This window comes from Lissotriton vulgaris, chromosome 3_1 (assembly GCF_964263255.1).
Source record: "Lissotriton vulgaris chromosome 3_1, aLisVul1.2, whole genome shotgun sequence".
NCBI lineage: Eukaryota > Metazoa > Chordata > Amphibia > Caudata > Salamandridae > Lissotriton > Lissotriton vulgaris.
In genome coordinates, this window is record NC_141689.1 from 6499158 (window position 1) to 6526713 (window position 27556).

A 27556-nucleotide genomic window follows, 5' to 3' on the forward strand; every position below is an offset into this window, starting at 1 on the left:
CATCCTGGGCAGAGGTGTCACACCTCCTCTCCCAGGATAGGCACACTGCTTGAGAGGGAAGCTTCGAAGGCCTGCTTCCTTTGTAATACGACCCCCGGCCTTTGCTGCTAGCAGCAGATGGCAGCCTGCAATTTACACCCCCACTTTGGGTGGGAAAAAAGAAGAATTGGAGGTGTGCCCACCTCTGCCAACTCTATCTCTAAAGTGCAGGAGGTGAGATGAAGCACATCTTTCAGTTCCTGCCATCTTGAAGATGGGCATACCCTCCAATCAGGCCTAGGTCTCTACCCCTTCCGACAGGAGGGTGGCAAAATTGATGATGTAGTCACCCAAGGTATGGTTCCCATTGGTCCTACCTGCTACTCCTCTGAATTGCCCCTAAATTTAGTATTTAGGTGGCTCTCCCAGACCTGGAAATAGTTCCTGACGACTAGAGAAAAACAAGCATTTGAAATGCAATAGGTCTCTTGTTTAAGAGAATTTGAACGAATACCATTGTAAATGACAATAGCTTAAAGTCTTGCAAATGATAGACCTATTGCATTGCAAATAATTTGAGTTTACAAGTGTCTCATGCCGCACTTTAATGTTAATTAAGGCAGCGCCCCTTTCTTTAGACGAGACACATCTAAAATAAGGGGCGCCGCCGCCATTAAAGTGAAAGTGCGGTATTGTACGCTCTTACAAAAAAAAGCATTTGTTTGTCAAGTTGACAAACCCAATTTTAGGTCTCGTAGGCGTCAGCCGCGCGAAGCGCGGTCTCGCCAGAGACCCTATTGTCAGCGAGTCTTCTGCAGGAGAGGAGACAGGAGCTGGCCGCGCGCAACGAATTGAGCGGGCCACGCGCACGTGAACGCGCTCGCTGTGGCCAGCTCCTGTCTCCTCTCCTGGAAAGCTGTACCACACAGCCACACCTCCCCCTGCTTACGCCTGCGCACACACACGAGCACACCTACAGACACGCGCGCACACACACACACACGCGCACACACACACACACACACACACACACAAGCACACCCCCATTCCCCCTACAACTAAGCCCCACTTACCGCCATTGTAGAGTTCTGCAAGCAAAGTGGCGTTCGTAATCGTATGCGTCAGCTATCAGTACCATGGCCCTCTGTGGGATAGAATCGCAGATGTGAATGCGCCACGGCTTCATCCCGCCTACTTCAAAACCGAAACCTAAATCTCAGGGACCGAGCTCCACAGGGGGCGTGGCTCCCTCTCCCGCCCAGCTGGGTCCTGCCTTGCAAACAAAACTATGCCTGCAGCTAAAACACTTGGGATCTTTTGACAGAAATAGGTGACTCGCAAGCACTGAGGTGTATTTTTTGCTTACCTGGCTGCATACTTACCGCTGTCAGCCGTGTTCCTGAGGTAGCACCATGGCCCCGCGGCCGCCAAAGGAGAAAGTAAAGGGCGCCTGCGGCTTCTGCCACCAGCGCGAGCAGACCCCGGTTAGCGGCGTGCTGTACAAGACCCCCGACGACGAGGTGGCGGCCCACTTCAACTGCATGGTAAGAGCTGGAGGTGTGCAGGGCGTGCAGGAGGCTGGGTTCTGCATTAACCTGCACTAGAGTGACCAGATATCCCGGACACTCCCTGCTTTTCAGCTCCCGGCATGCCAGCACTTTTTGAACACATTGGTTAAAATAGCATGCGTGCTCACATTGTGAATCTCGAAACACAAAGCACATAATGGACTGCACAATCTTTGACGGCATTCCCTGCTTCGCTTCCTGGCCCTTGGTCCCTCGTTCATGTAGCATTGTGGCAGGCGTCGAAGAGCTGTGGTAAGCAATTGATGGTACTTCAGGCCAAGGTTACCTGATCCCAATACACAAGGCAAGAGGTTTATTTCGTAGATCATTATTCACAATACATTATTCAACTCCCTTTCGACAAAAATGACATAATTTGAAATGGCAAATCAAGACTTGAAAAAGGGCTCTGTTTTTTCCTTATTTATTTCTTCACTAGCTCCTCCTTCAAATGTTTTATAATTTACGTTCTAGTGCTTGCCATTAGGAAACCATGACTACACCCCCCAAAATTTGATACTAGTTTTTTTGTGTAAAAGCACCCCATGCCACTGTTCAGTTTAATAGTGGCTGCGGACCTTTCTTTAAATGTGGCACGTCTATAGAAAGGGGCACAACCTCTATTAACGTGAAAGCTTGGCATTGGGCGCTTGTAAACAACAAACATGCATTTGCAATGCAATAGGTCTCGCATTACTTAACGTTTGAGCTATTGGCATTGCATTATTTGCAACTCTAATAGGTCAAACTTTCATTAATGCTAGACCTATTGCATTGCAAATGCTTTTTGTCACTGCAAGCATGTGGTATCACCAATTCAAAGTAAATACATATATAAAGTTAAGGGCAAGCTACAGTAGGTACCACACTATAAAGCATTATTTAATATTTAAGTTGCTCTTCAATCAGTAATACTAATACTTGGTAGAAAAATTCAATACCATTCTTGTGGGAAACTGCACAAGTTTATATGTGTCAGAACTTACAAGTTGTGTATTTTGGCTAAATATTGGTATAATTCTGCTTAAAGTAGTTACTTGCCAGCACGCAATAATTGTGAACCACTGACTGAGGCCAAGTGAAGTATAGCCAGAGTCACTGGAATTATGCGGCAGCAAAGGCTGCCTGACTGCATTAATTAACTAATTCCCCAGGGGGTGCCGGCGGAGCTGCGCGGCGCGCCAGGCTGTGTTCCAGCCCACACTCTGCCGATTAAACACCTGAGGCGGGGCCTGCCCGTTTGTCCCATCGTGTCTTGGGAGCTCTTGTGTTTTTGTGTATTTGCAGGATTTAAGCCAAGTCAGCTACCCCAGGCATTTTTGGTGAATTGAAGTTACTCTATCCCACACTTAAGAAAGTAGATGCAAAGCCATGTCAAGGAGATACTCATCCAGAGCCGGATTAGACCCTATGGAGGCCCCTAGGCAGTCGAAATCCCCACCCCACCCCTTCGCAAATTATCTCCCAATAAGTTTTTAATTTTACCAACCAAAAATGTTAATAAACCAATTAATGTATCCATGGTCACGGGCCCCTAAAAAGAGTGGGGCCCATAGGCCGGAGCCTACTTGGTAATCCAGACCTGGCCTCATCATCCCCCTCTGAGGAAGCTCACAAACCGCTAGCTCCCTTTGTCTCTGAAGCCATGAAGAAAACTGCAGCCCGCCCTTCCAGTCCCGGTTTTGTACACCTTCTTTCATTGAGCCCCCATCCGGTCCCCGAGATCCCTAACAGCTCACTAGCTCAGTCTGCACTAAATAAATTCCATTTGAGTTTTAAGGCGCCTTGATGCCCATTGGGCTGAGTTCTGCGCGTTATAAATTTGCTTTCATTTCATTTCATTCATTCAGGTGACTACATGACCTCAAGGGTGGATTGCTTCAATCCTTGGGTCTCATTTACCAATATAATGCGTTCTGGGAGTTTTAAAAACCACACCCGTAAGCAATGATTTGTAAAGGAAAACCACAGATCAGGGGCACTGCAGCGAGGTTGACATGAAGCAATCTTGTAATATTTTCCATACACAAACTCTCCAGCCAGAAGGAGGATTTAAGAACTAATTAGAACACATGCAGCGCTTGTTGGAGCAATGGACACATTTTATCTCTAACTCCCATGACTTGGCTGTCCCTTAAGCCCTATGGGGTTCGGAGGTAGGGGCACGGTTTGCTGAACTGCGCACTAGAAGAGACTCAGTGGGGCGGACAGGAGGCCCTCTTAAGCACAGAGAGCAGCTCCCTTTTCCTAGCTGCAGGCCCTCGGTTATCGGCCATCGCCAGGCCTCAAGAGCAGTCCGTGGCAGGTGCCCGAGCCCCACAGGGGGCATGTGACCCGTTGCCATGGCTGCAGCAAGAGCGAAGGAAAGCACGCGCCACAAGTGCGCCCCGCCAGTGCCCTCGCTTACAACAAGCAAGTGGAAACTTAAGGTGCCTCCCCGACAATCATGCGTTAAGGACTTCACTCGCCTCAATCTACGTGAAATAAAATCTTCAAGAACACAGCTGGAATTAAGCCACATTCAGCCCATCAACAGTACGCATTTTCTGCACAATATTTACGGAATTTTATGTTCAAAGCAGTACATCCTTGATTGTGTATAAAGTTTTGTTAAATAATGTTTATTTTTCATTAAAGATACATTTTGAGCTGCAAATGCGATATTTTGCTAATTCTGTGCTGACCTGTAGCAGAGAAAAGCTCAACGACTGCTGTATAAACGGGCAGTAGCATATGTTCAATAGGCTTGGGAAATGACATACTTCCACCTATTTAATACCCATATAATTTAAAAACTGCTACTAATCATGGGCATCAGCATGTATCCAATCGACTTGGGAGCAACATATACGGCCACCTATTTAATGATCCTATAATAATATGAAAAATACTGCACACATTACACTTTTTGAAGACCGTTCCTGCTTAGGGCCAGGACTTGCCATGCTTTGATCGGCCAACACTCGCCATCCATTCCCAGCTTACCGGCAGCCATGCTCCTTAGAGCAGGACTTCTGGTGGGCCGCAAAAAACAGACTGTGTGAAGCTGCTCCCCCCACAGCCTTGACTCATGGGCTAGAATGCATGGTGCGTTGGTGCTGCTGAGTTTTCCTTCAGCCTCACTGGATTAAGAGCTGTCAATACTGGCAGGGCAGCAAGGACGATTGCTTCTGCTCAGTAAAACCTGCAGACTGATTTGTCATCTTTTAAGATATTCTTCGGCATGTAAAAAGTTGAAGTTCGTCTCTGGCAAAGTTACACAAGCTCGCGAATGGTGCGCGCGCCACAGCGAGCCATGTGCTTTCAATTATCGCGCTCGTGTCTGGGCACAATAATTGAAACCACATGACAGCCGGTGCTCGTAACAGACACCAATAGGCCGCGTGCTGAGCAATGCGCCCGCCTTTGGCCAATTGTGTGCTGTCTTTTATTAAAAAAAAGACGCACGCAAAGGCCAATAGCGGGCGACAAAAGGAAAAGCACACGCACGAGTGTGTGCGATTCCTAGGTCAGCTTCTAAAATCCCATTTTTACCTACTAAATGTCTCGGACTGCGCGGGTAGTGCTGCTCGCTGCAACGCTAGGTGCGAGACCTAAAAAGTAAAGTGAACAAATAGTTTACAAAAAATTGTGGCCCAGTTTGATGCTGCAAATGAAGCAAAAGCCTGGCCGCTACTGTGGCGAGCCGTGCTATAAAAACATTAAAGCGTTGAGAGAGCATATCTTGTCGGAGGCTGTGATTAAAGCCTACTGAGTAACAACATACGTAAAGGGACTGTACTTATGGGAAAATACAAGATGAGACTAGGCATACTAAGGAGGTGCTACTAAGCCTATTGACCAATGAAAAGCCACAGTTTACAAAGGACAATGGCACAGGCCAATGAAAAATATATGCGGAGAGTTGGTGGAGATTCAAGTCCATACCTTAACACAGCATGCTCACAGAGCAGCGCATGGGCTACCCAGGCTCGACCTAAAAAGGCGAATGTGACGGCGTGCAGAAGAAAGCTGAAGTTGCTTACTGACTTGGCCAATGCCCTACCAGCTGGTCTGCAGGCCTCGAAAATCCTGTAAAGAAACAATGCTTGTAGCCTTTCCCTGACCACAACGGACTCCGGTAAGAAGAATCTGACGTCTAAAGGCACCGCTGTGCCCTAAGCCTTAGGGAGCTGAACAGACGGTGCTCCTATGACCAAATGTCAAATGTCAAAAGCTTTTATATAGCGCAACAATTCACCGAAAAGGTCTCAGGGCATCTCTACTTACCTCTACTGTACCTCTCCATCAGGCAGCCTCCAGTTCGACGCCTGAGCCTGTTTGTTGAAAACAAAGTCTCTATATGAAAAAACACTTAGCACCCAACACGAAATTGCACCTTGCACCTGGCCGCCCCTGTGCTGCTGGTGGTGTTTGTTTTGTGCTGCTTTGTGCCCCCCCACCCCCTTGCTGGATCTAAAGCCCAAAGCTAGGTCCCTGAACCGATTTACCTACCTGCAAGCAGTGTGGCTTTGAGCACCCCCAATCTCCATTGAAACGCATGGGGCCGAACTTCGATTTTGACCTCTGCATCCGGCCGACCCGTGCCGCTGGTGGTGGAGTATTGGTACTCACCTGACCCTTGCTGACCTTTGGTCCCGAAGAATGGAACTGTAAGTCATACTTACCTGTATAACCGCATTATTGTTCTCCTTCATAGGATACCATTGAACTCCTTGAAAATTGCATTGTCAACTTTTGAAAGTCTTAAGGATTTTTCCTGCAAAACTCACTTGCCTTATTGCAAAGATCTTGGTCTTAAAGTAAAACTCAAAAAAGCTTATTTTCATGAAATTGGTGTGGACCTCTTTTCTAGGTCGAGCCTGAGCCAGCGCGCATGCGCTGCTCTGCGAGCATTCTTGTAAGCACTTTAAACTTCTGTGTGTGGGTCTGACTCCCCCCAAGCACTGGGTTTGCTGCTGTCTGTGTCCTTTTCTTATTGTAGCCTGCAAATGGCTAAAGGCTGCCGCATGTCCCACCTTTTTGACATATGTTCACTCCCACAGCGTTTTGCCTGCGGAAGCAAGCAGGGGCGCTCAGATTGGCAGCTGCTTTCTTCTCCTCGTGGGTCAGGTTACACGCACAGTGCCGTGAGGAATTCCAGCGCCTTGTGGGGATCTTGTTTACGATTGGTTTTATACTGTTTGAGATTAGTTTTCACTTTGAAGCTGTCTGTTACCCATCATCCCAGTGCCTTTCGCCCAGAGGTTACTTTGCCAAGGAAAGCCAATTCCATAGCTCAGAAAGGTGGAGTACGTCAACCATCATTGCTTCTTACATGACGGACACACTCAATATATCAAAATGTAAATTATGAAATGCACTGAATACAGATCAAAGCACGTTGTTTTTAATCTCACATAAACCTGACCTTAAAACATATGTTTATTTATTCAACACATTTATTCACACAAGTTGACAAAAATAAAAGTTGACATAAATAAGATGAGCCTAAGATGAGATTTCAAATGCATTACTCCTGTGTGAATGAGCGAAGGAGCACACTGAGCCGGTGTTCAGTCTTCTGTGTTTTTTCACACACCGACACTGCATATACCACCTGTTAGACCTGTCTGGCTTTTTGCGTAGTCCCTCCAATTTATTATTTATTTTGTCCCCTTTTTGCCCCTCATACCCTTAATAATTTTTGTGTCCACTAACTTTTTCTAGGTGTTGGCCAAGGGGATAGGTGTTCTTTCCCCCCTCATAATTTTTCACCTCAGGCCTAGAGGCCTGTTCTGACAGGAAAATAGTTGGAACCACAAAATGGTGGCCACCAACTGCCCTAACTGCCAAACCCAGGACTTGCCCCATAGAGTAGTATAGGGCGTTCCAGAACCTTCTGGTCCCTTCTGGACTCCTGAGGGTCAGCCTATAAAAGGCGGAATGCTGGACAGCCATTTTGTCTTGCCAGAGAGAGTCAGCTGGAGGACAGGCTATCTTGGAAGGTGGGGGGAGGCTAGTGAAAGGGTTGACCTCCTGGACTGGGAAGCAGCCTAATTAATCCACTTCTCTACCCCTCCTTTGGGATCCTTGTCTTGTCCCCGTTGTGTATGGTTAAGGGAGACCCTGGGCGCCTGACTAATCCCTAGACTGGAAGAATAGGGAGGCGAACAGGAGAAGGAGACTACAGCACTGTGGGGTGCAGTCCTCTGCCCAGTGAAAAGACTATTGCTGAGAATCCCTCAAACGGAGTAGGGCTAATCCTTGTGGCCCCCCCTTTTATTCAGTCATCAGTGAAATCCTGCCCTGGTTACAGCGACTGTCCCCTAGTTTCATAATCCTACAGAGTGTCATCTCTCACCTGCTGTGGAGTGAAGCCAGCGCCTGGTGAGCTGCGCCGGATCAGTGGTTGAGCGCCACTGAGGAGAGCAGCGGGCGCTGAGGGAGCAGAGGCCAGGAGAAATCGGGCTGTTCCGCCCCTGTACCAGCGTGGGGATCGGCGCCGAGTTGTAGCTGAGGAAGCGAGTTCGAGGTGAGGAGCGGACCTAGAGGAATCCCTACGGACTTCCTGGAGTGGGCGGAGTACTGGAGAGAGCACCGGTAGGCGAGCTCGGGCTTCAGCGGGGAGACACTTCCCCTTCGCGCATGCCCGGTTGTGCGCTCGGCTCTCTGAGGCGGAGCCAACTGTGAGGAGCAGTGTTCCCCCTCGATCGGTGCGAGGGAGAGTTGGAGAGTAACGCCGGGAGTCCCACGGCGGCTGAGGCGAGTGGCAACTTCTCTTCCCTGCTCGAGCGCCGCTCGGTGTGGCTGGCGTGAGCGGGAGGGGAGGACTGTGAAGCCCAAAAGCGGCTTGGGAAATACGGGAGACTGCTTCCTTCAATTTGACGCCACGCAGAGGAGTAGGCTCAAGCGGGGAAGGAGCGCTGAGGGGCCCCAAGGGCTGATTAACCTTGCCAGCACTTGGCTCTTGTGTCCAGCCGAGTGATTTTCCCCCGCCCTTTGGTGTAGCCAGACTTCAACCGCCAGATCTCCTACAAGTAAGGAGGTGTTCTGCAGGGGGAAAGTGGGCTAGAGCCTACAACGGAATCACTCAGACACTGGTCATTTTCTTTCCACAGCTGTGTTGTGCTAAGTGGGGAGTAGTCGAGGAAACCAAGTGGAAAGGGGTGAGTGCCGAAGGTGCCTGCTGGCTAAGTAAAGGCATAAGGTTCCTCATATAGATGGCTAGTGTCTAAGTAAACTTCTGGTTTAACTGAAAACCCTCCTTGCATGTGTACCTGGTTGGTGAGATAGTGGTGTTGATGAGAAGAGTTTAGGGCGCCTCATTGAAGTCAAATCTGGTCAATGTTGGTGTCTGATTAAATGTGTTATTGATGATAATTACTGAAAAGAGTTAGCATCTCTGAAAGTAGAACTACTGATTTCATGACATCTGAATGTAATGAGCTGTACTTTTTCCACAGACAGAAAAGTGATATTATTGGTCCTGATCGAATGTATAATTTTCAATTGTGAATACTAAGAAGCTAAAGCAAAGAGAATATTATTTTTATAAATCAGCTCATATTTTTCCATACTTTGGTGTAGCGTCATTTTTGTGTGTTATTGCGTGGATTTATTGCTGGGTGGTTTGCAACCTTCACACTTATGCCTCTAGGATTGTGACTTGCCCCTAGGCCAGGCTACCCTAGGTGACCTGACATCCCAGGTTCCAACACCACCTGAATCAAAACAGCCTTAGATTGGACACTGCCCCGCAAGGGGCCTGTTTGTATTCAGCTGATGTGCTAAGTCTGTCACCTCCCGTCATGCTTGCTGCATGTGGTATGACACGTTCGCCGTTTTCACATGTTTACGCTAGAGTGTGCGTGCATGTTTGTGTAAAGACACAGAGAGAAGCCGTGGGGTGGGGTTGGAGGGGGCGGTCGCTCATTTGGATGTCAATAGATCTTTGTTTAGTTAAAAGCTTTTTTATTGGTCTAACAACAAGTAATTGAAAATAAACGTGAAAGAAGAAAAGGACAATGGCCATGCAGCTGGAATCGGGCAAGGGTCAAAATAGTTTCAGGCATCCCAAATAATGTGGCCCACATTTGTTAATTTTGACATTGTGCAAAATTCCATCGGTAGTACAAATAGTCGTAATGCTGAAGGGGGCTACTCAACATAGCCAAAGATGGTTACAGATGGGGCAAGAGGGAGAAAAGCAAAGCCAAAGAGGCCGAGCCGGCCCCTACTCGGATAGCGCCCTGGGGGGGAAGTTATTTGGCACAATCACTGCAGCTGGTGAATAAAATGAGGCAGCAGGGGGCCCGTTTTGAGTTGACAGGTCAGTCGCACATCAGCAATGCCTGGCTCTGAGCACAAACCTCGAATAACCTCCCCCAACTATCCTGATTCACTTACAGTTTCGCTGGATGTCGCTCGTGCCAAGTGGTTTGTGGTGCCTATGGTGGTGTTGGTGAGTGGCAGCAGGGGTTGAGAGGGAGGGGAAGGAATGAGTTAAAGGGATGTAATACGCTAACTGTGGCAAGTAAAACAAGCATTTGCAATGCAATAGGTCTCGCATTTGAGAGAGTTTAAGCTATTGGCATTTTAAATGATGATGCCTTTTATTTATGTTTTAAAAACCAACATGTAAATAAAAGGCACTGCCCTTTACAATGCCAATAGCTCAAACTCTCACAACTGTGAGACCTATTGCATTGCAAATGCTTGTTGAGTGGTGTATCAGTTATTGGTCATGCATGTACAATAAATGTGTTCTGCTCCCATGTGTTAGGCCTAAGGCTGCTCACCCACACTACCACTAATAGAGCACTTTGGGGTTACATTAAGCCCTGTACTCTTCTGGGGAATCTCTGGACTCTGTGCACGGTATAACCTCGCAGTGGCATACCATCTACAGACCGGCTCCCTACAACCTGTGTAGAGGAAGTATTTCTGAAACGAGTTGTACTTAGTGCCAGAGATGTATGAATCTGTGCATATAGTAAACATAGTAAACTAAAATGTTCAAATATAATTTAAAAACTAACAATAGTCTTTATTTTGTTTCTACAGCGGAATAGACGTTGCGGTAAAGTTCATCGCCCTTCAGTGGACATTTCCCAGATCCCGAAGTGTAACTGCAAGCCGACATCTGAGAATCCCTGTGGGTTCGATTCTGAGTGCATAAACCGAATGCTGATGTACGAATGTCATCCCCAAGTGTGTCCGTCCGGCGAGCGCTGTCAGAACCGTAGCTTCTCTAACCTCCAGTATCCAGACACCAGAGTTATCAGAACCGAAGGCAAGGGGTGGGGCCTGGTGGCCACGAGAGACATTCGAAAGGTATGCTAGTCAAGTCTGTGTTTATCTGTTCGTCAACCCCAGGGTCTCCGAGTTCTCCACCCAGAGGATCTATTTTATATGCTTTGAGAAGTGTTATAAGGAGCATTCGCACAACAGCTTGTTCTAGCCAGGCGCCCCCTGGATCTCTCTTCTCTGTTTTATTTGCGGGTTTATATAGCGCTATGAATAAACTCCCGAAGGGGTATCTCCGCGCTAAAGACAACCGGTATGAACTGATGATGGAAGCAATGCAAATTAAATACAGTGAAGCTCCTATGAACCAGCAAGTGATGGTTAGAATGAACTAAACAGAAAAGTTTTCAAAAATGTCCTGAATTGGAGGTGGTTATGGCATTGTCTTAATGAAAGCGGGAGTGAATTCCAAAGACTGGGGCCTACTACGGACAGAGCCCTGCCACCTAGCCTTGATTTGGTTATTTTAGGGACACTTAGTAACAACTGGTCACTGGATCTAAGGGCCCGGGAAGGGACGTAGGGAACAAATTATCTGGCAAGGTATTCTGGTCCCAATTGATTGAGGCCCTTGTGAATGATGCAACAGGTCTTAAATTTCACTCGTAGGCGTATTGGCAACCAGTGGAGTTTGTGAAGTAATGGTTTTGAGGGGGTCCTGGGGGGTGCATTTAGCACCAGCCTGGCTGCTGTATTTTGCACCACCTGTAGACGATCCAAAACCTCCTCATTGCACCTGCCAGAAGACCGTTGCAATAATCAAGGCGGCTTATAATCTGTGTTCACTCGTGCAAGCTGCCCCTTATGCGTGCGTCACTGCACCACTCATTTCATGCTTATCCAGGTATCGAGCAAGGCCTTTTTTTAGTGAGTATAGTAAGTGTGTTTCAGGAATCTCTCCCTGCAGAGTGGTCCTGGTTTGATCCTGACCTTTGCCCCCTCTGCTCCTGCTGTTCACAGTGAACTTCAAGTCCCGCTTACGATACAACAAGCAGTTCTAGTTGGTGACTCACTCAAAGCCTGTGCCTAATGTTTGCAGAACCTTGTTTCTGATGAGTCGCTGCCAATTCTGTGCTGGAATTTATCTGAGATTGCTGTGGGTGATCCATTGTTTGAGTTTGGTGGCAGTTTCGTTTGGGTCCGATGAGAGGGCTGGAGGGTTTTTGGTTGACCGATGTGATGAGTTGGTCGATGGTGATTTTGTTCCAGTTTCTTTGAGGAATAGGTAGTGGGGGGTTGTGAGTCGTGGTAGTTTTGTAGCTGAAGTGAACACAGCTGTGGTCCGTCCAATGGAGAGCTGTTGTGTGATCGAAAGAGATGTGTTTGCTGGAGGTGAAGATTGGGTCGAGCGTGTGTCCGGCTAAGTGGGTGGGGGTGTCAACAAGTTGTTTGAGTCCGAGATTAGCCAGGTTGTCCAGAAGGGTGGAGGTGTTGCAGTCGTTTTTCTTTTCTAGGTGGAAGTTGAAGTCTCCCAGTAGAATGTAGTTCTCGAAGGGGAGGGCATGTGGGCTGATGAAGTCAGTGATGTCTTCGCAGAATTGTTTACGGGTTCCTGGTGGTCTGTAGATGAGGGTGCCTCTAAGTGTGGTCCTGGGGTCGGTGTGGATCTGGAAGTGTAGGTGTTCGGCGGTTGCAAGGTAGTCGTCGAAGCTGGTCGTGATTCTGATGGTGTTTTTATGAACGATGGCAATGCCGCCTCCTGTTTGGTTGGTACGGTCTTTTCGGATGATCTTGTACGCGTCCGGGATGGCTATGGCGATGTCTGGTGCTGATGATGCGTTCATCCAGGTTTCTGTGAGGAAGGCGATGTCCTGTGACGCAGTGTCGAGTAGGTCTCAGAGTTCTGTGGAGTGTTTGTGGATCGAGCGGGTGTTTAGCAGGATGCATTTCAGGTGGTTAGAGTCGGAGCTGTGTTTGGAGGTCGTGGATTTGGTGTGGGTCTTGATGCTGGTAAATTTGCAGGAGTGGCAGGCGAAGGGACCGTGGGTACGTCCTGGGGCAGCTTCGTAGCATTGTGGTGTGCGTCCGGGTTTAAGGGCTAGGAGGGTGGCGGCGTCATACGTTATGAGGGTGGAGTGTGGTTTGCGGGGGCCAGGGGGTCTGGCGCTGGGCGCGGTCCAGGCGCGGACGGGCTTACCTTTGGCGCACCTTCGGCGCGACTGGGGCGCGATCGCTGCGCGTGAACGCTGCGCGCACAAACATCTGTCATATTGGGATATGGGAAGGGGGAGGGGCGAGGGAGGGTCAGCTGGGAGGCGGGAAGCGGGGCGGAGATCCGGGTAGGGAGGTACCAACAACAACAACAGATCACACAAAATGGCAGCGAGCCAAAATCGCCACAGGGTTGGGGCACAGGTAGCGGCACAATCAGGGAGAATCAATGAGCACAATATAATCTAGTACAATATGTGTGGATAGATTTTTTTGTAGGTGGCTCTATGTGTGGGTGGCTCTGTCTGTGAGGGTGGCTCTGTAGGTGGCTCTATGTGAATGACTCTGTGTGGGTGGCTCTGTATGTGTGTGTGTGTGTGTGTGTGTGTGTGTGTGTGTGTGTGGCTTTGTGTGTGTGGCTATGTGTGGGTGTAAATGCAATAGGTCATGCATTTGCGAGCGATTAAGCTATTGGCATTGTAAATGACAATGCCATTTATTTATGATAAAAAAAAAAAAATCATGAGCAATGCCAACAGCTCTACCTTTAATAATGCTGAGACCATTGCATTGTAAATGCTTGTTCTTTCTGGTAATGGGCATGGGCTCCATTGTTAGATTGTTTCTTTCCGCTTGTGGGTTTGGACAAGCGTCCTCCGTCTGAGGACCAGGATCAACCCACCCTGCTTCGGATTCAGGAGAAGCTTGATGCCAAGTAACTGCTTCTTGCCATCTACCCTCAGAGAGGACAAAGGAAAGATCGGTAAAGGCGCTACCCCAGCAGCGCCTCAGCACCCTGTGCCACCACCACCACCTCCATCTCCTTCCTCTTCCTCCTCTTCCTCTTCTTCCTCTTCCTCCTCCTCTTACTCTTCTTCCTCTTCCTCCTCCTACTCTTCTTCCTCTTACTCTTCTTCCTCTTCCTCCTCCGCCTACTCTTCTTCCTCTTCCTCCTCCTCTTACTCTTCTTCCTCTTCCTCCTCCTCCTCTTCCTCTTCCTCCTCCTACTCTTCTTCCTCTTCCTCCTCCTCCTACTCTTCTTCCTCTTCCTCTTCCTCCTCCTCCTACTCTTCTTCCTCTCCCTCCTCCTACTCTTATTCCTCTTCCTCCTCCTACTTGTTCCTCTCCCTCCTCCTCTTCCTACTCCACCGCAGTGTCCTCACTCACACGCACCAGATGGAACTCCTTGCTCCTCTTATGGCGGAGGTAGCCAGTGTGTCCCCTTGTTCCACATGCACAATCGACCCGCCTGCAGACACAGATAAAGACCTCTGCTCCCACAAAGCCAACACCCCTCAGGACACCACCTTGGACCACAAGGTTATAAGCAGAGCTGCCGCCTTCACAAGGTATACCTTCACAAGGATCGAGAGGATGAGGACTTCTCATTGAGAAACTCTCCTCTTCTATGCTGGGAACCATACTCGATACCTTTATAGCCTTTGTAAAGGCTAGACTTGTAACCCCTTGGGAACCAAGGCTTTACCCTCTGACCCACTGTACATTCGGGATCAGCTGCCATTTGACTCCGTGGTGGTACATATGGTGCAAAAACGCGCTAATGCACAGGGCACCGGTGACGGATGCCTCTCGGCTGGAAAGAGTAGACATGTTGCTACCCAAACAACAAACCACTGCAGATCTGCCAGCTCTCACACTATGGTCATGCTCACTGGGATAAGATGAAAGAACTCGTTCAGCATCTCCCAGATGAGTACCGGAAGCAAAGACACAAGCTTGTCTCGGAAGACAGAGCAGATTGTGTGTCCCTGGTTTCAAACCAGAGATAAAACAGCATCTCCTCAACCTTCTCTTCGATGAGAGCAGCTCTTCGGACCACAGGTTGATGAGATGCTGGAAAAGATCGAAAAGGACACGGACACAGTGAACGCAATGAGAGCCTCCAGACTCCTCCTTCACAGGGGTCCTTTTGACAGTCCAGATATAGAGGGGGCTCCAAAACCCCCTCCCCTGAGGCATCGACCTCTTGTCAGAGGCAGCACCACCAACAGACGTCCTCGTAGGGTTTCAATAGAGGAGTTTACAAGAGCAATAACTTCAGAGGTAGAGGGGTAGAGTTAGCTGCCAATACTAAACAGTGACTCGCTCTTCCCCCTCCCATCCCCCCATCCCCCACCATTTCACACTTCTCGCCCATTGGTGCGAGATCACCTCTGATCAGTGGGTTCTGTCTGCCATCAGGCTGGGATACTGCCTATAACTCGCCCCAACCCCACCAAGCCATGCAGACACACCCTCTCCCGAGAGCACCCGTGCCGCCTCTAGGCGATGTAGAGGGACTCATTCACCAAGGCGCCATAGAATCTGTGCCGCTCCACCACAGCCGCAAGGGAGTAAGAAGGATGAGTCCCTCTGACCCATTCTCGACCTTAGGCCCCTCAAAGAATACATCCTGTTAGAGCACCTTCACACAGTGACACTCCAGGATGCCTTCCCTGTCCCACAGATAGGCGAGTTCATGACTGCTCCTGGCCCAGAGGATGCCTATTTCTACTTGCCCACCCACCTTGCATTTTACTGGTACGTCCGGTTTGTGGTAAGTGGTCCGCATTACCAGTTCAGAGTTCTTCCCTTCAAGGTAACGACTGCCGCAAGGGCGTTTACAAACTGTTTGGCATGGTCGCCACTCTCCTCCGGAGGAACGGCATCAATATCTTCCCTTAATTGGACGACTGGCTGATCAGCAGTACAACCCAACAGCTGTGTCTTGTGCCACCAACCTGCTGCATGATCTGGGTTTTGCCATCAACATAGGCAAATCCCACCTCCAGTCCCTCCAAATCCAGACTTCCTAAAGCAATCCTCGGTTCAGTCTCGGGGCCTACCTCAGCCTGGCACACATCCAGGCTTTCAAAATGTTGATAAGCAAGCACAAGGAGATGATGGACGGAGCACTGGGACTTTTCAGACACCCACCCCAGTCACAGATCTGGGTTGAATCCATCATCGTTCTTTACCTCACTTCGCCACCTCAGTTCAGACCCAGCTATAAGCAAATCAGTCTTGAAAAGTTTCAGCGCTCCATCCATCGTCTCCTTGTGTTTGCTTTGTTCACTCTAAGTCGGCAGGGTATGCCCAGACCTGGGTCCCTTGCTCACATTGCCACTGGATTCAAGCTAGCCTGGCTGATAAAGGGTGTTACCCCAAAACCGGTCCCAGGATAGGATGCTTGTTTCCGGTCCAGGGAAGACATGGCTTGGCAGTTCGGGCTGGACTGTTCCCATGAGGGTCAGACTGATTTGCATATGGCCATGTCTGAACTGGGGTGGTGAAGTGAGCTAAAGAACGATGATGGATTCAACCCAAATCTTTGACTGGGGGTGAGTGTCTGAAAAGTTTCAGCGCTCCGTCCATCATCTCCTTGTTTGCCTTCCAAATGTTGCTCCCTCTTTTTTGGCAGATCACCAACTAACTGTATGGGCCCTCATCTGACTTCTTGGCATGATTGCTTTATTCATCTCCATAGTTCTCCACACCAGTTTACACATGGCCCTGTTGCGAGAGTGGCTAGGGGCACTGTGGCACAAGGAGAGGGTCGCTGGAAGGATCTAGTGTTGATGTGAGGTCACACTGATTGCTGCCTGCAGTGGTGGAACACCACCAATCCATTATATGGTAGACCCTGTCTCGACCCAGTACCGCAGCTGACATCACAACGGATGCTTACCTTACTGGGTGGGGGGCTCACTCTAACGACTTGACTGAGCAGCTCATGTGGACCCTCCATTAACAGGGTTTCCAGATCAACTACCTGAAACTACTGGCTGTCCAGCTAGCATCAAGTCGTCTCTCACTTACGTTCAGTGCAAGGTGGTCCTTATTCACACAGGCAACATGACTGCTGCGTTCTATCGACAGAAACCGGGCAGAACTCGCTGACCACAGTTGTTTACGTTAACTCTGAGCATTTGGCCGTAAGCGATATTTCACAAAGTCCACCTCCTAGCAGAATACCTGCGAGGAGTGGACACCGACCTGAGTGGGAACTCTACGGCAGTGGGGGGGTTCCTCTTGCTGGTACCTCTGACGCAGAGCCGGGGACCCTCCGGCGCCAGAGCCCAGGCAGCTGAACTTTATGATCAAAAGAGACACAATTGATGGACGGAATGCAGAACAAATCAAAACATTCACCCCCAGTCAAGAGATCTGGCTTAAATCCATCATTTTTTTGCTCACCCCAGTTTGTTCTACATCCTGTCCATCAATTGTTCTTTTTGCATTTGTCACCCCGAGTGGGACGGGTATGCTCAGACGTGGGTCCTGTGCTCTCCATGCCAGTGGAGTCAAGCTATCCTGCCTGACGAGGGCTGAAAGCCCGAAACCGGTCCTAGGATGCTTGTTTCTGGTCCAGGGAAGGCATGGCCTGGCATTTCGGGCTGGACTGTTCCCATGAGGCACAGGGTCAAGACTGATTTGCATTTGGCTGGGTCAAACTGGAATGGCATGGTGAGCAAAACAACGATGGATTTAGGCCCAGATCTCTGTACTGAGGTGAATGTATGACATTGTTCTGCATTCTGTCGATCAATTGTTCTTTTTGAACTTTATGATCAGGCTTCTGAGGTCTAATGATTTGGCGACCTCAACTTATCACAATAGACTGCGATTGTCTGCAAGGAGTGGGCAGATCGCAGCAGACTGGGAGTGGGCAGATTGCAGCAGACTGGGAGTGGGCAGATTGCAGCAGACTGGGAGTGGGCAGATTGCAGCAGACTGGGAGTGGGCAGATTGCAGCAGACTGGGAGTGGGCAGATTGCAGCCGACTGGGAGTGGGCAGATTGCAGCCGACTGGGAGTGGGCAGATTGCAGCAGACTGGGAGTGGGCTAATCGCAGCAGACGGAGTGGGCAGATTGCAGCAGACTGGGAGTGGGCAGATTGCAGCAGACTGGGAGTGGGCAGATTGCAGCAGACTGGGAGTGGGCAGATTGCAGCAGACTGGGAGTGGGCAGATTGCAGCAGACTGGGAGTGGGCAGATTGCAGCAGACTGGGAGTGGGCAGATTGCAGCAGACTGGGAGTGGGCAGATTGCAGCAGACTGGGAGTGGGCAGATTGCAGCAGACTGGGAGTGGGCTAATCGCAGCAGACTGGGAGTGGGCAGAATGCAGCAGACTGGGAGTGGGCAGAATGCAGCAGACTGGGAGTGGGCAGAATGCAGCAGACTGGGAGTGGGCAGAATGCAGCAGACTGGGAGTGGGCCGATTGCAGCAGACTGGGAGTGGGCCGATTGCAGCAGACTGGGAGTGGGCCGATTGCAGCAGACTGGGAGTGGGCAGATTGCAGCAGACTGGGAGTGGGCAGATTGCAGCAGACTGGGAGTGGGCAGATTGCAGCAGACTGGGAGTGGGCAGATTGCAGCAGACTGGGAGTGGGCTAATCGCAGCAGACTGGGAGTGGGCAGATTGCAGCAGACTGGGAGTGGGCAGATTGCAGCAGACTGCAGCAGACTGGGAGTGGGCAGATTGCAGCAGACTGGGAGTGGGCAGATTGCAGCAGACTGGGAGTGGGCAGATTGCAGCAGACTGGGAGTGGGCAGATTGCAGCAGACTGGGAGTGGGCAGATTGCAGCAGACTGGGAGTGGGCTAATCGCAGCAGACTGGGAGTGGGCAGATTGCAGCAGACTGGGAGTGGGCAGATTGCAGCAGACTGCAGCAGACTGGGAGTGGGCAGAATGCAGCAGACTGGGAGTGGGCAGAATGCAGCAGACTGGGAGTGGGCAGAATGCAGCAGACTGGGAGTGGGCAGATTGCAGCAGACTGGGAGTGGGCAGATTGCAGCAGACTGGGAGTGGGCAGATTGCAGCAGACTGGGAGTGGGCAGATTGCAGCAGACTGGGAGTGGGCAGATTGCAGCAGACTGGGAGTGGGCAGATTGCAGCAGACTGGGAGTGGGCAGATTGCAGCAGACTGGGAGTGGGCAGATTGCAGCAGACTGGGAGTGGGCAGATTGCAGCAGACTGGGAGTGGGCAGATTGCAGCAGACTGGGAGTGGGCAGATTGCAGCCGACTGGGAGTGGGCAGATTGCAGCCGACTGGGAGTGGGCAGATTGCAGCAGACTGGGAGTGGGCTAATCGCAGCAGACTGGGAGTGGGCAGATTGCAGCAGACTGGGAGTGGGCAGATTGCAGCAGACTGTGAGTGGGCAGATTGCAGCAGACTGGGAGTGGGCAGATTGCAGCAGACTGGGAGTGGGCAGATTGCAGCAGACTGGGAGTGGGCAGATTGCAGCAGACTGGGAGTGGGCAGATTGCAGCAGACTGGGAGTGGGCAGATTGCAGCAGACTGGGAGTGGGCAGATTGCAGCAGACTGTGAGTGGGCAGATTGCAGCAGACTGTGAGTGGGCAGATTGCAGCAGACTGTGAGTGGGCAGATTGCAGCAGACTGTGAGTGGGCAGATTGCAGCAGACTGGGAGTGGGCAGAATGCAGCAGACTGGGAGTGGGCAGATTGCAGCAGACTGCAGCAGACTGGGAGTGGGCAGATTGCAGCAGACTGGGAGTGGGCAGATTGCAGCAGACTGGGAGTGGGCAGATTGCAGCAGACTGGGAGTGGGCAGATTGCAGCAGACTGGGAGTGGGCTAATCGCAGCAGACTGGGAGTGGGCAGATTGCAGCAGACTGCAGCTGACTGGGAGTGGGCAGAATGCAGCAGACTGCAGCTGACTGGGAGTGGGCAGAATGCAGCAGACTGGGAGTGGGCAGATTGCAGCAGACTGGGAGTGGGCAGATTGCAGCAGACTGGGAGTGGGCAGATTGCAGCAGACTGGGAGTGGGCAGAATGCAGCAGACTGGGAGTGGGCAGAATGCAGCAGACTGGGAGTGGGCAGATTGCAGCAGACTGGGAGTGGGCAGATTGCAGCAGACTGGGAGTGGGCAGATTGCAGCAGACTGGGAGTGGGCAGATTGCAGCAGACTGGGAGTGGGCTAATCGCAGCAGACTGGGAGTGGGCAGATTGCAGCAGACTGCAGCAGACTGGGAGTGGGCAGAATGCAGCAGACTGGGAGTGGGCAGAATGCAGCAGACTGGGAGTGGGCAGAATGCAGCAGACTGGGAGTGGGCAGATTGCAGCAGACTGGGAGTGGGCAGATTGCAGCAGGGGAGTGGGCAGATTGCAGCAGACTGGGAGTGGGCAGATTGCAGCAGACTGGGAGTGGGCTAATCGCAGCAGACTGGGAGTGGGCAGATTGCAGCAGACTAGAAGTGGGCAGATTTCAGCAGACTAGGAGTGGGCAGATTGCAGCAGACTGGGAGTGGGCAGATTGCAGCAGACTGGGAGTGGGCAGATTGCAGCAGACTGGGAGTGGGCAGATTGCAGCAGACTGGGAGTGGGCAGATTGCAGCAGACTGGGAGTGGGCAGATTGCAGCAGACTGGGAGTGGGCAGATTGCAGCAGACTGGGAGTGGGCAGATTGCAGCAGACTGGGAGTGGGCAGATTGCAGCAGATTGGGAGTGGGCAGATTGCAGCAGACTGGGAGTGGGCAGATTGCAGCAGACTGGGAGTGGGCAGATTGCAGCAGACTGGGAGTGGGCAGATTGCAGCAGACTGGGAGTGGGCAGATTACAGCAGACTGGGAGTGGGCAGATTGCAGCAGACTGGGAGTGGGCAGATTGCAGCAGACTGGGAGTGGGCAGATTGCAGCAGACTGGGAGTGGGCAGATTGCAGCAGACTGGGAGTGGGCAGATTGCAGCAGACTGGGAGTGGGCAGATTGCAGCAGACTGGGAGTGGGCAGATTGCAGCAGACTGGGAGTGGGCTAATCGCAGCAGACTGGGAGTGGGCTAATCGCAGCAGACTGGGAGTGGGCAGAATGCAGCAGACTGGGAGTGGGCAGAATGCAGCAGACTGGGAGTGGGCAGAATGCAGCAGACTGGGAGTGGGCTAATCGCAGCAGACTGGGAGTGGGCAGAATGCAGCAGACTGGGAGTGGGCAGAATGCAGCAGACTGGGAGTGGGCAGAATGCAGCAGACTGGGAGTGGGCAGAATGCAGCAGACTGGGAGTGGGCAGAATGCAGCAGACTGGGAGTGGGCAGAATGCAGCAGACGGAGTGGGCAGAATGCAGCAGACTGGGATTGGGCAGATGGCAGGAGACTGGGAGTGGGCTAATCGCAGCAGACTGGGAGTGGGCAGATTGCAGCAGACTGGGAGTGGGCAGATTGCAGCAGACTGGGAGTGGGCAGATTGCAGCAGACTGGGAGTGGGCAGATTGCAGCAGACTGGGAGTGGGCAGAATGCAGCAGACTGGGAGTGGGCAGATTGCAGCAGACTGGGAGTGGGCAGATTGCAGCAGACTGGGAGTGGGCAGATTGCAGCAGACTGGGAGTGGGCAGATTGCAGCAGACTGGGAGTGGGCAGATTGCAGCAGACTGTGAGTGGGCAGATTGCAGCAGACTGTGAGTGGGCAGATTGCAGCAGACTGTGAGTGGGCAGATTGCAGCAGACTGTGAGTGGGCAGATTGCAGCAGACTGTGAGTGGGCAGATTGCAGCAGACTGTGAGTGGGCAGATTGCAGCAGACTGTGAGTGGGCAGATTGCAGCAGACTGTGAGTGGGCAGATTGCAGCAGACTGGGAGTGGGCAGATTGCAGCAGACTGGGAGTGGGCAGATTGCAGCAGACTGGGAGTGGGCAGATTGCAGCAGACTGGGAGTGGGCAGATTGCAGCAGACTGGGAGTGGGCAGATTGCAGCAGACTGGGAGTGGGCAGATTGCAGCAGACTGGGAGTGGGCAGATGGCAGGAGACTGGGAGTGGGCTAATCGCAGCAGACTGGGAGTGGGCTAATCGCAGCAGACTGGGAGTAGGCTAATCGCAGCAGACTGGGAGTGGGCTAATCGCAGCAGACTGGGAGTGGGCAGATTGCAGCAGACTGGGCAGATTGCAGCAGACTGGGAGTGGGCAGATTGCAGCAGACTGGGAGTGGGCAGATTGCAGCAGACTGGGAGTGGGCAGATTGCAGCAGACTGGGAGTGGGCTAATCGCAGCAGACTGGGAGTGGGCAGAATGCAGCAGACTGGGAGTGGGCTAATCGCAGCAGACGGAGTGGGCAGAATGCAGCAGACTGGGAGTGGGCAGAATGCAGCAGACTGGGAGTGGGCAGAATGCAGCAGACTGGGAGTGGGCAGAATGCAGCAGACTGGGAGTGGGCAGAATGCAGCAGACTGGGAGTGGGCAGAATGCAGCAGACTGGGAGTGGGCTAATCGCAGCAGACTGGGAGTGGGCAGATCGCAGCAGACTGGGAGTGGGCAGATTGCAGCAGACTGGGAGTGGGCAGATTGCAGCAGACTGGGAGTGGGCAGATTGCAGCAGACTGGGAGTGGGCAGATTGCAGCAGACTGGGAGTGGGCAGATTGCAGCAGACTGGGAGTGGGCAGATTGCAGCAGACTGGGAGTGGGCAGATTGCAGCAGACTGGGAGTGGGCAGATTGCAGCAGACTGGGAGTGGGCAGATTGCAGCAGACTGGGAGTGGGCAGATTGCAGCAGACTGGGAGTGGGCAGATTGCAGCAGACTGGGAGTGGGCAGATTGCAGCAGACTGGGAGTGGGCAGATTGCAGCAGACTGGGAGTGGGCAGATTGCAGCAGACTGGGAGTGGGCAGAATGCAGGAGACTGGGAGTGGGAAGAATGCAGGAGACTGGGAGTGGGCAGATGGCAGCAGACTGGGAGTGGGCAGATTGCAGCAGACTGGGAGTGGGCAGATTGCAGCAGACTGGGAGTGGGCAGATTGCAGCAGACTGGGAGTGGGCAGATTGCAGCAGACTGGGAGTGGGCAGATTGCAGCAGACTGGGAGTGGGCAGATTGCAGCAGACTGGGAGTGGGCAGATTGCAGCAGACTGGGAGTGGGCAGATTGCAGCAGACTGGGAGTGGGCAGATTGCAGCAGACTGGGAGTGGGCAGATTGCAGCAGACTGGGAGTGGGCAGATTGCAGCAGACTGGGGGTGGGCAGATTGCAGCAGATTGGGAGTGGGCAGATTGCAGCAGACTGGGAGTGGGCAGATTGCAGCAGACTGGGAGTGGGCAGATTGCAGCAGACTGGGAGTGGGCAGATTGCAGCAGACTGGGAGTGGGCAGATTGCAGCAGACTGGGAGTGGGCAGATTGCAGCAGACTGGGAGTGGGCAGATTGCAGCAGACTGGGAGTGGGCAGATTGCAGCAGACTGGGAGTGGGCAGATTGCAGCAGACTGGGAGTGGGCAGATTGCAGCAGACTGGGAGTGGGCTAATCGCAGCAGACTGGGAGTGGGCTAATCGCAGCAGACTGGGAGTGGGCAGAATGCAGCAGACTGGGAGTGGGCAGAATGCAGCAGACTGGGAGTGGGCAGAATGCAGCAGACTGGGAGTGGGCTAATCGCAGCAGACTGGGAGTGGGCAGAATGCAGCAGACTGGGAGTGGGCAGAATGCAGCAGACTGGGAGTGGGCAGAATGCAGCAGACTGGGAGTGGGCAGAATGCAGCAGACTGGGAGTGGGCAGAATGCAGCAGACTGGGAGTGGGCAGAATGCAGCAGACTGGGAGTGGGCAGAATGCAGCAGACGGAGTGGGCAGAATGCAGCAGACTGGGATTGGGCAGATGGCAGGAGACTGGGAGTGGGCTAATCGCAGCAGACTGGGAGTGGGCAGATTGCAGCAGACTGGGAGTGGGCAGATTGCAGCAGACTGGGAGTGGGCAGATTGCAGCAGACTGGGAGTGGGCAGATTGCAGCAGACTGGGAGTGGGCAGATTGCAGCAGACTGGGAGTGGGCAGATTGCAGCAGACTGGGAGTGGGCAGATTGCAGCAGACTGGGAGTGGGCAGATTGCAGCAGACTGGGAGTGGGCAGAATGCAGGAGACTGGGAGTGGGCAGATGGCAGCAGACTGGGAGTGGGCAGATGGCAGCAGACTGGGAGTGGGCAGATTGCAGCAGACTGGGAGTGGGCAGATTGCAGCAGACTGGGAGTGGGCAGATTGCAGCAGACTGGGAGTGGGCAGATTGCAGCAGACTGGGAGTGGGCAGATTGCAGCAGACTGGGAGTGGGCAGATTGCAGCAGACTGGGAGTGGGGCAGATTGCAGCAGACTGGGAGTGGGCAGATTGCAGCAGACTGGGAGTGGGGCAGATTGCAGCAGACTGGGAGTGGGGCAGATTGCAGCAGACTGGGAGTGGGGCAGATTGCAGCAGACTGGGAGTGGGGCAGATTGCAGCAGACTGGGAGTGGGCAGATTGCAGCAGACTGGGAGTGGGCAGATTGCAGCAGACTGGGAGTGGGGCTGATGGCAGGAGACGTTGAGAGAGGTAGACAGGGAGGGGGCCACAGGAGGAGGAAGGCAGCGGCTGGGGAGGGGGTAGACTACAGCAGCTTTCACACCACATGGAGGAAAAGAGGAGCGTGAACGAAGGAAGCACACAGGAGCAGCACCTGGCCATCTTGCAGGGGTGCATAGGAGGAAGCAGGCATTGCAAGCGTGGGGCAGTGAAGAGATAGCTGGGAGGGCTTAAGGAGGGGACGGTTGCTATAGCCAGGAGCACAGGAAGGGCATGAGGATGGCAGAGAGTAGAGTGACCTGTTGGCCAAGAGGGCAAAAGCAGCAGAAAGAACCTAGTGAGGCGATGGATCCGGAGAGCAGCTTCCTGAAAGAGCAGACAGCCTTTGCCTGAAGGTATAAAAACGAGTAAAGTTAAAGAGAAGACTAGTGCATGGTATGCGGCATATACGAAGGTTGGTGTTTCTAGCCAGCATGTGTCTGAGGAAGATGAATCAAGTGCTCAAAAACTCTGAACCTTAAATCCCAAGTGATGAACTAGGTGAGAAAGTGCCCTCTTTCTTTCATGGTTCCCCACACTTTTTACTGAACCGCTGATGTACTGTGACTGAGTGTGTCCTGGCCTTCTGCTAATCAGGTACCCAGGGCCTATGTTCTTTCCCTAAAACTGAATTGAAAACAAAACCCAATTAGCATCTCTGGCTACAGGCCAGCCCCTGGTAAATGGTACCACAGGTACCCAGGGCACTGCGACCTGGGAAGGCCTCTAAGGGCTGCAGCACTTATTGTGCCACCCTTAGGGGTCCTGTTCCCTGACACTCACACAATGCCTTTGCAGGCTGCGTGTCCTGGTGCAGAACAAAGTGAAGATTCGACCTGGCCCATCCCTGTGTGCCATGCCTACAACCCACTGCCCTGGCATAGATCACTCACCCCTCTAGCTGGGTGCCCGATACCAGTGGTGAGGGTACAGGTGCATGAGCCCTGTCCCCCTACCGTGTCTAAGTCAATTCTTAGACATTGTCACTGCAGTGCTGCCATTAAGAGTATATGGTGCCTGGAGTTTGTCATTATGAACTCCACAGCACCATAATGGCTACACTGATGACTGAGAAGTTTGGTATCAAACTTCTCAGCACATTAAACTCCACTGATGCCAGTGTGGGATTTAATGAAAAATGCACACAGAGGGCATCTTAGAGATGCCCCTCTGAAAAACGTCACACCACTAGTATTCAGTCCGAGTGGCTGCTTTCAACTGCCACCACCAGACATGTTTCTGGACCCCTGTGTCGAGAGCCTGCTGTTCTCGGGAGCCTAAAACAATGCACAACCTGGGACGAGGTACTAAGCCTCCTCCCCCAGAATCGGCAGGGTTCATGAAGGGGAAGCTTTAAAGTCATACCGCCTTTTGTGAGCTTTCTGAAGCCACTTTCTGCAACTGGTCCCCACTGGTTCTGACCCCCACTTTTGATGGGAGAATCTGCGGAAAAAATAAGTGAGGAAGAGAGGAGTGCCCCACCTCTGCCAACTCCACCCCTCATGTGGGGGAGGCGAGTTTGAGTAAGTGGGCTTCTTTTGCAATAACCCCCCCGCTTTATTTGATAGATTTCTGATGCACTTTTTCGTGGTGTGCCCTGGGTCCCTGCCAATCAGGCTCCCAGGGCCTGTGTTCTTTCCCCAAAACCAACACCAAATTGGCATCTCTGGCCACAGGTCAGCCCCTGGTAAATGGTGCCACAGGTACCCAGGACACTGTGACCAGAGAAGACCGCTAAGGGCTGCAGTACTTATTGTGCCACCCTTAAAGGTCCTTTACCATGACACACACACACACTGCCTTTGCAGGCTAAGTGTCTTGGTGCAGAACTAAACAGAGAGTCGACATGGCACACATCCCTGTGTGCCATGCCCATGTTGGAATTGGAAGTCTCTGGTTGGCGCAGGTATGTACTTGCGACAAGCAGGAAACCTTTCCTCTAAGTCAGGGCAAAGGATTATGTTGTAAATGACTCTCCAGAAATAACCCCTGCTCACCCTCTAGGGAGTGTGGCGCAAGCAGTCAAGGCTAATCTCAGGAGCACATGTGGTTAAGCATTTGCAATATCACACACAAAAACTCATTACCCCACCACACAATGACACAAGACTGTTGGTTCTGTAAAAATATATCTTTTATATAACTGTTAAGCCGGCTTTATCAATACAGTCTTTAGATTCTTAGAAATGGTTCCAGTTACTTTGATTATGCCACAGTTCGTTAAAATGCAATATTCAGTTCTTTTAAAGGGTTAACCACCTCCACAATGTTCAACAGTCAGATATAGGCCTTAGTTGCAAAGGTCGGGCCTAGAAGGGGTTAAATACTTCCAACAACCCCTTCTCTGATGTTTAGGCACTATTTTTAGGGGCCAGGTACTATGTTTTCAAAGTCTGGGCCCTCTGTAACGCTCCTGTGCGCTCCGTACGATTACCGGCAGTAGGCCCTACCAAGCCTCACGCATCTCGCGGGAGACGCGTACACCGAAGCCCTACCAAATCTCACGCATCCCGCGTCAGACGCGTACACATTCGGCAAGGTTAAAACAGTGGTGCGACTCGTACGGCGGGATGATCTCCGCATACTGGGCAAATCTTTAGGGCAGAGAGGCGGTGCGAGTCGTTAGATGGGGGTGAGACTCGCACTGCACCCAGGTAATCTCAGGCGACACAGTACCTTGTTGTGTGGGGGTTTGAGGCGGACGGCGGCGAGGGTCAGTCCTCTTCACGTCGCGATGCTTTCCCCACAGTGGACAGTGCTCGGCCCAGTGCAGCTGGGCTTTACTTTGCTCCTGTGGTGCGGCCAAGCAGAGGTCGCGGTGCTCAGGGGACGGGGGACACCCTGCTTCGTGGAATGTGCGGGGAGGCTTCCTCACGCACTCTGCTTCCCTGAATCAGCGCTGGGGGGTCAGACCACTTCAAGCAGCAGCTTCTTCCTTCTGGGGGGGGGTAGCGCCCAATGTTCCTGGGGCGCAGTTCAGGGGGCAAGTTCACCAGCAAGCCCTTGGAGATCTTTGTAGAAGTTTGGCACACGTTGAAATAAAAGTAAAGTCTCCGTAGTCTTTGTCCTTCTCTCCTTCTGCAGCAAGGCACCCACCACAGGCCAGTCTCTCAGGATTAGAGACAGTAGTCCTCCTTGTAGCTTTCCCAGGTCCTTCTCTTCGGGCAGAGTTTCTTCTTGGCGCAAACAGGATCTGATTTGTTAGGAGCAGGGCTCCTACTTTTATAACAAGTTTCTTTTGTTCTTTCAGGCCAGGGCGGCCTTTGC

At 52.0% G+C, this 27556-nt stretch overlaps 1 protein-coding gene across 1 annotated transcript in view; it reads left to right on the forward strand.

Moving 5' to 3' along the window:
- Positions 1-27556, forward strand: part of LOC147725804 (histone-lysine N-methyltransferase NSD2-like) — a 262511-nt gene that overhangs the window by 143246 nt on the left and 91709 nt on the right. The window contains exon 7 of the mRNA XM_086959981.1: positions 10593-10862. Coding sequence (XP_086816107.1) covers positions 10593-10862 — 270 coding nt within the window. The remainder of the gene's footprint in view (positions 1-10592; positions 10863-27556) is intronic.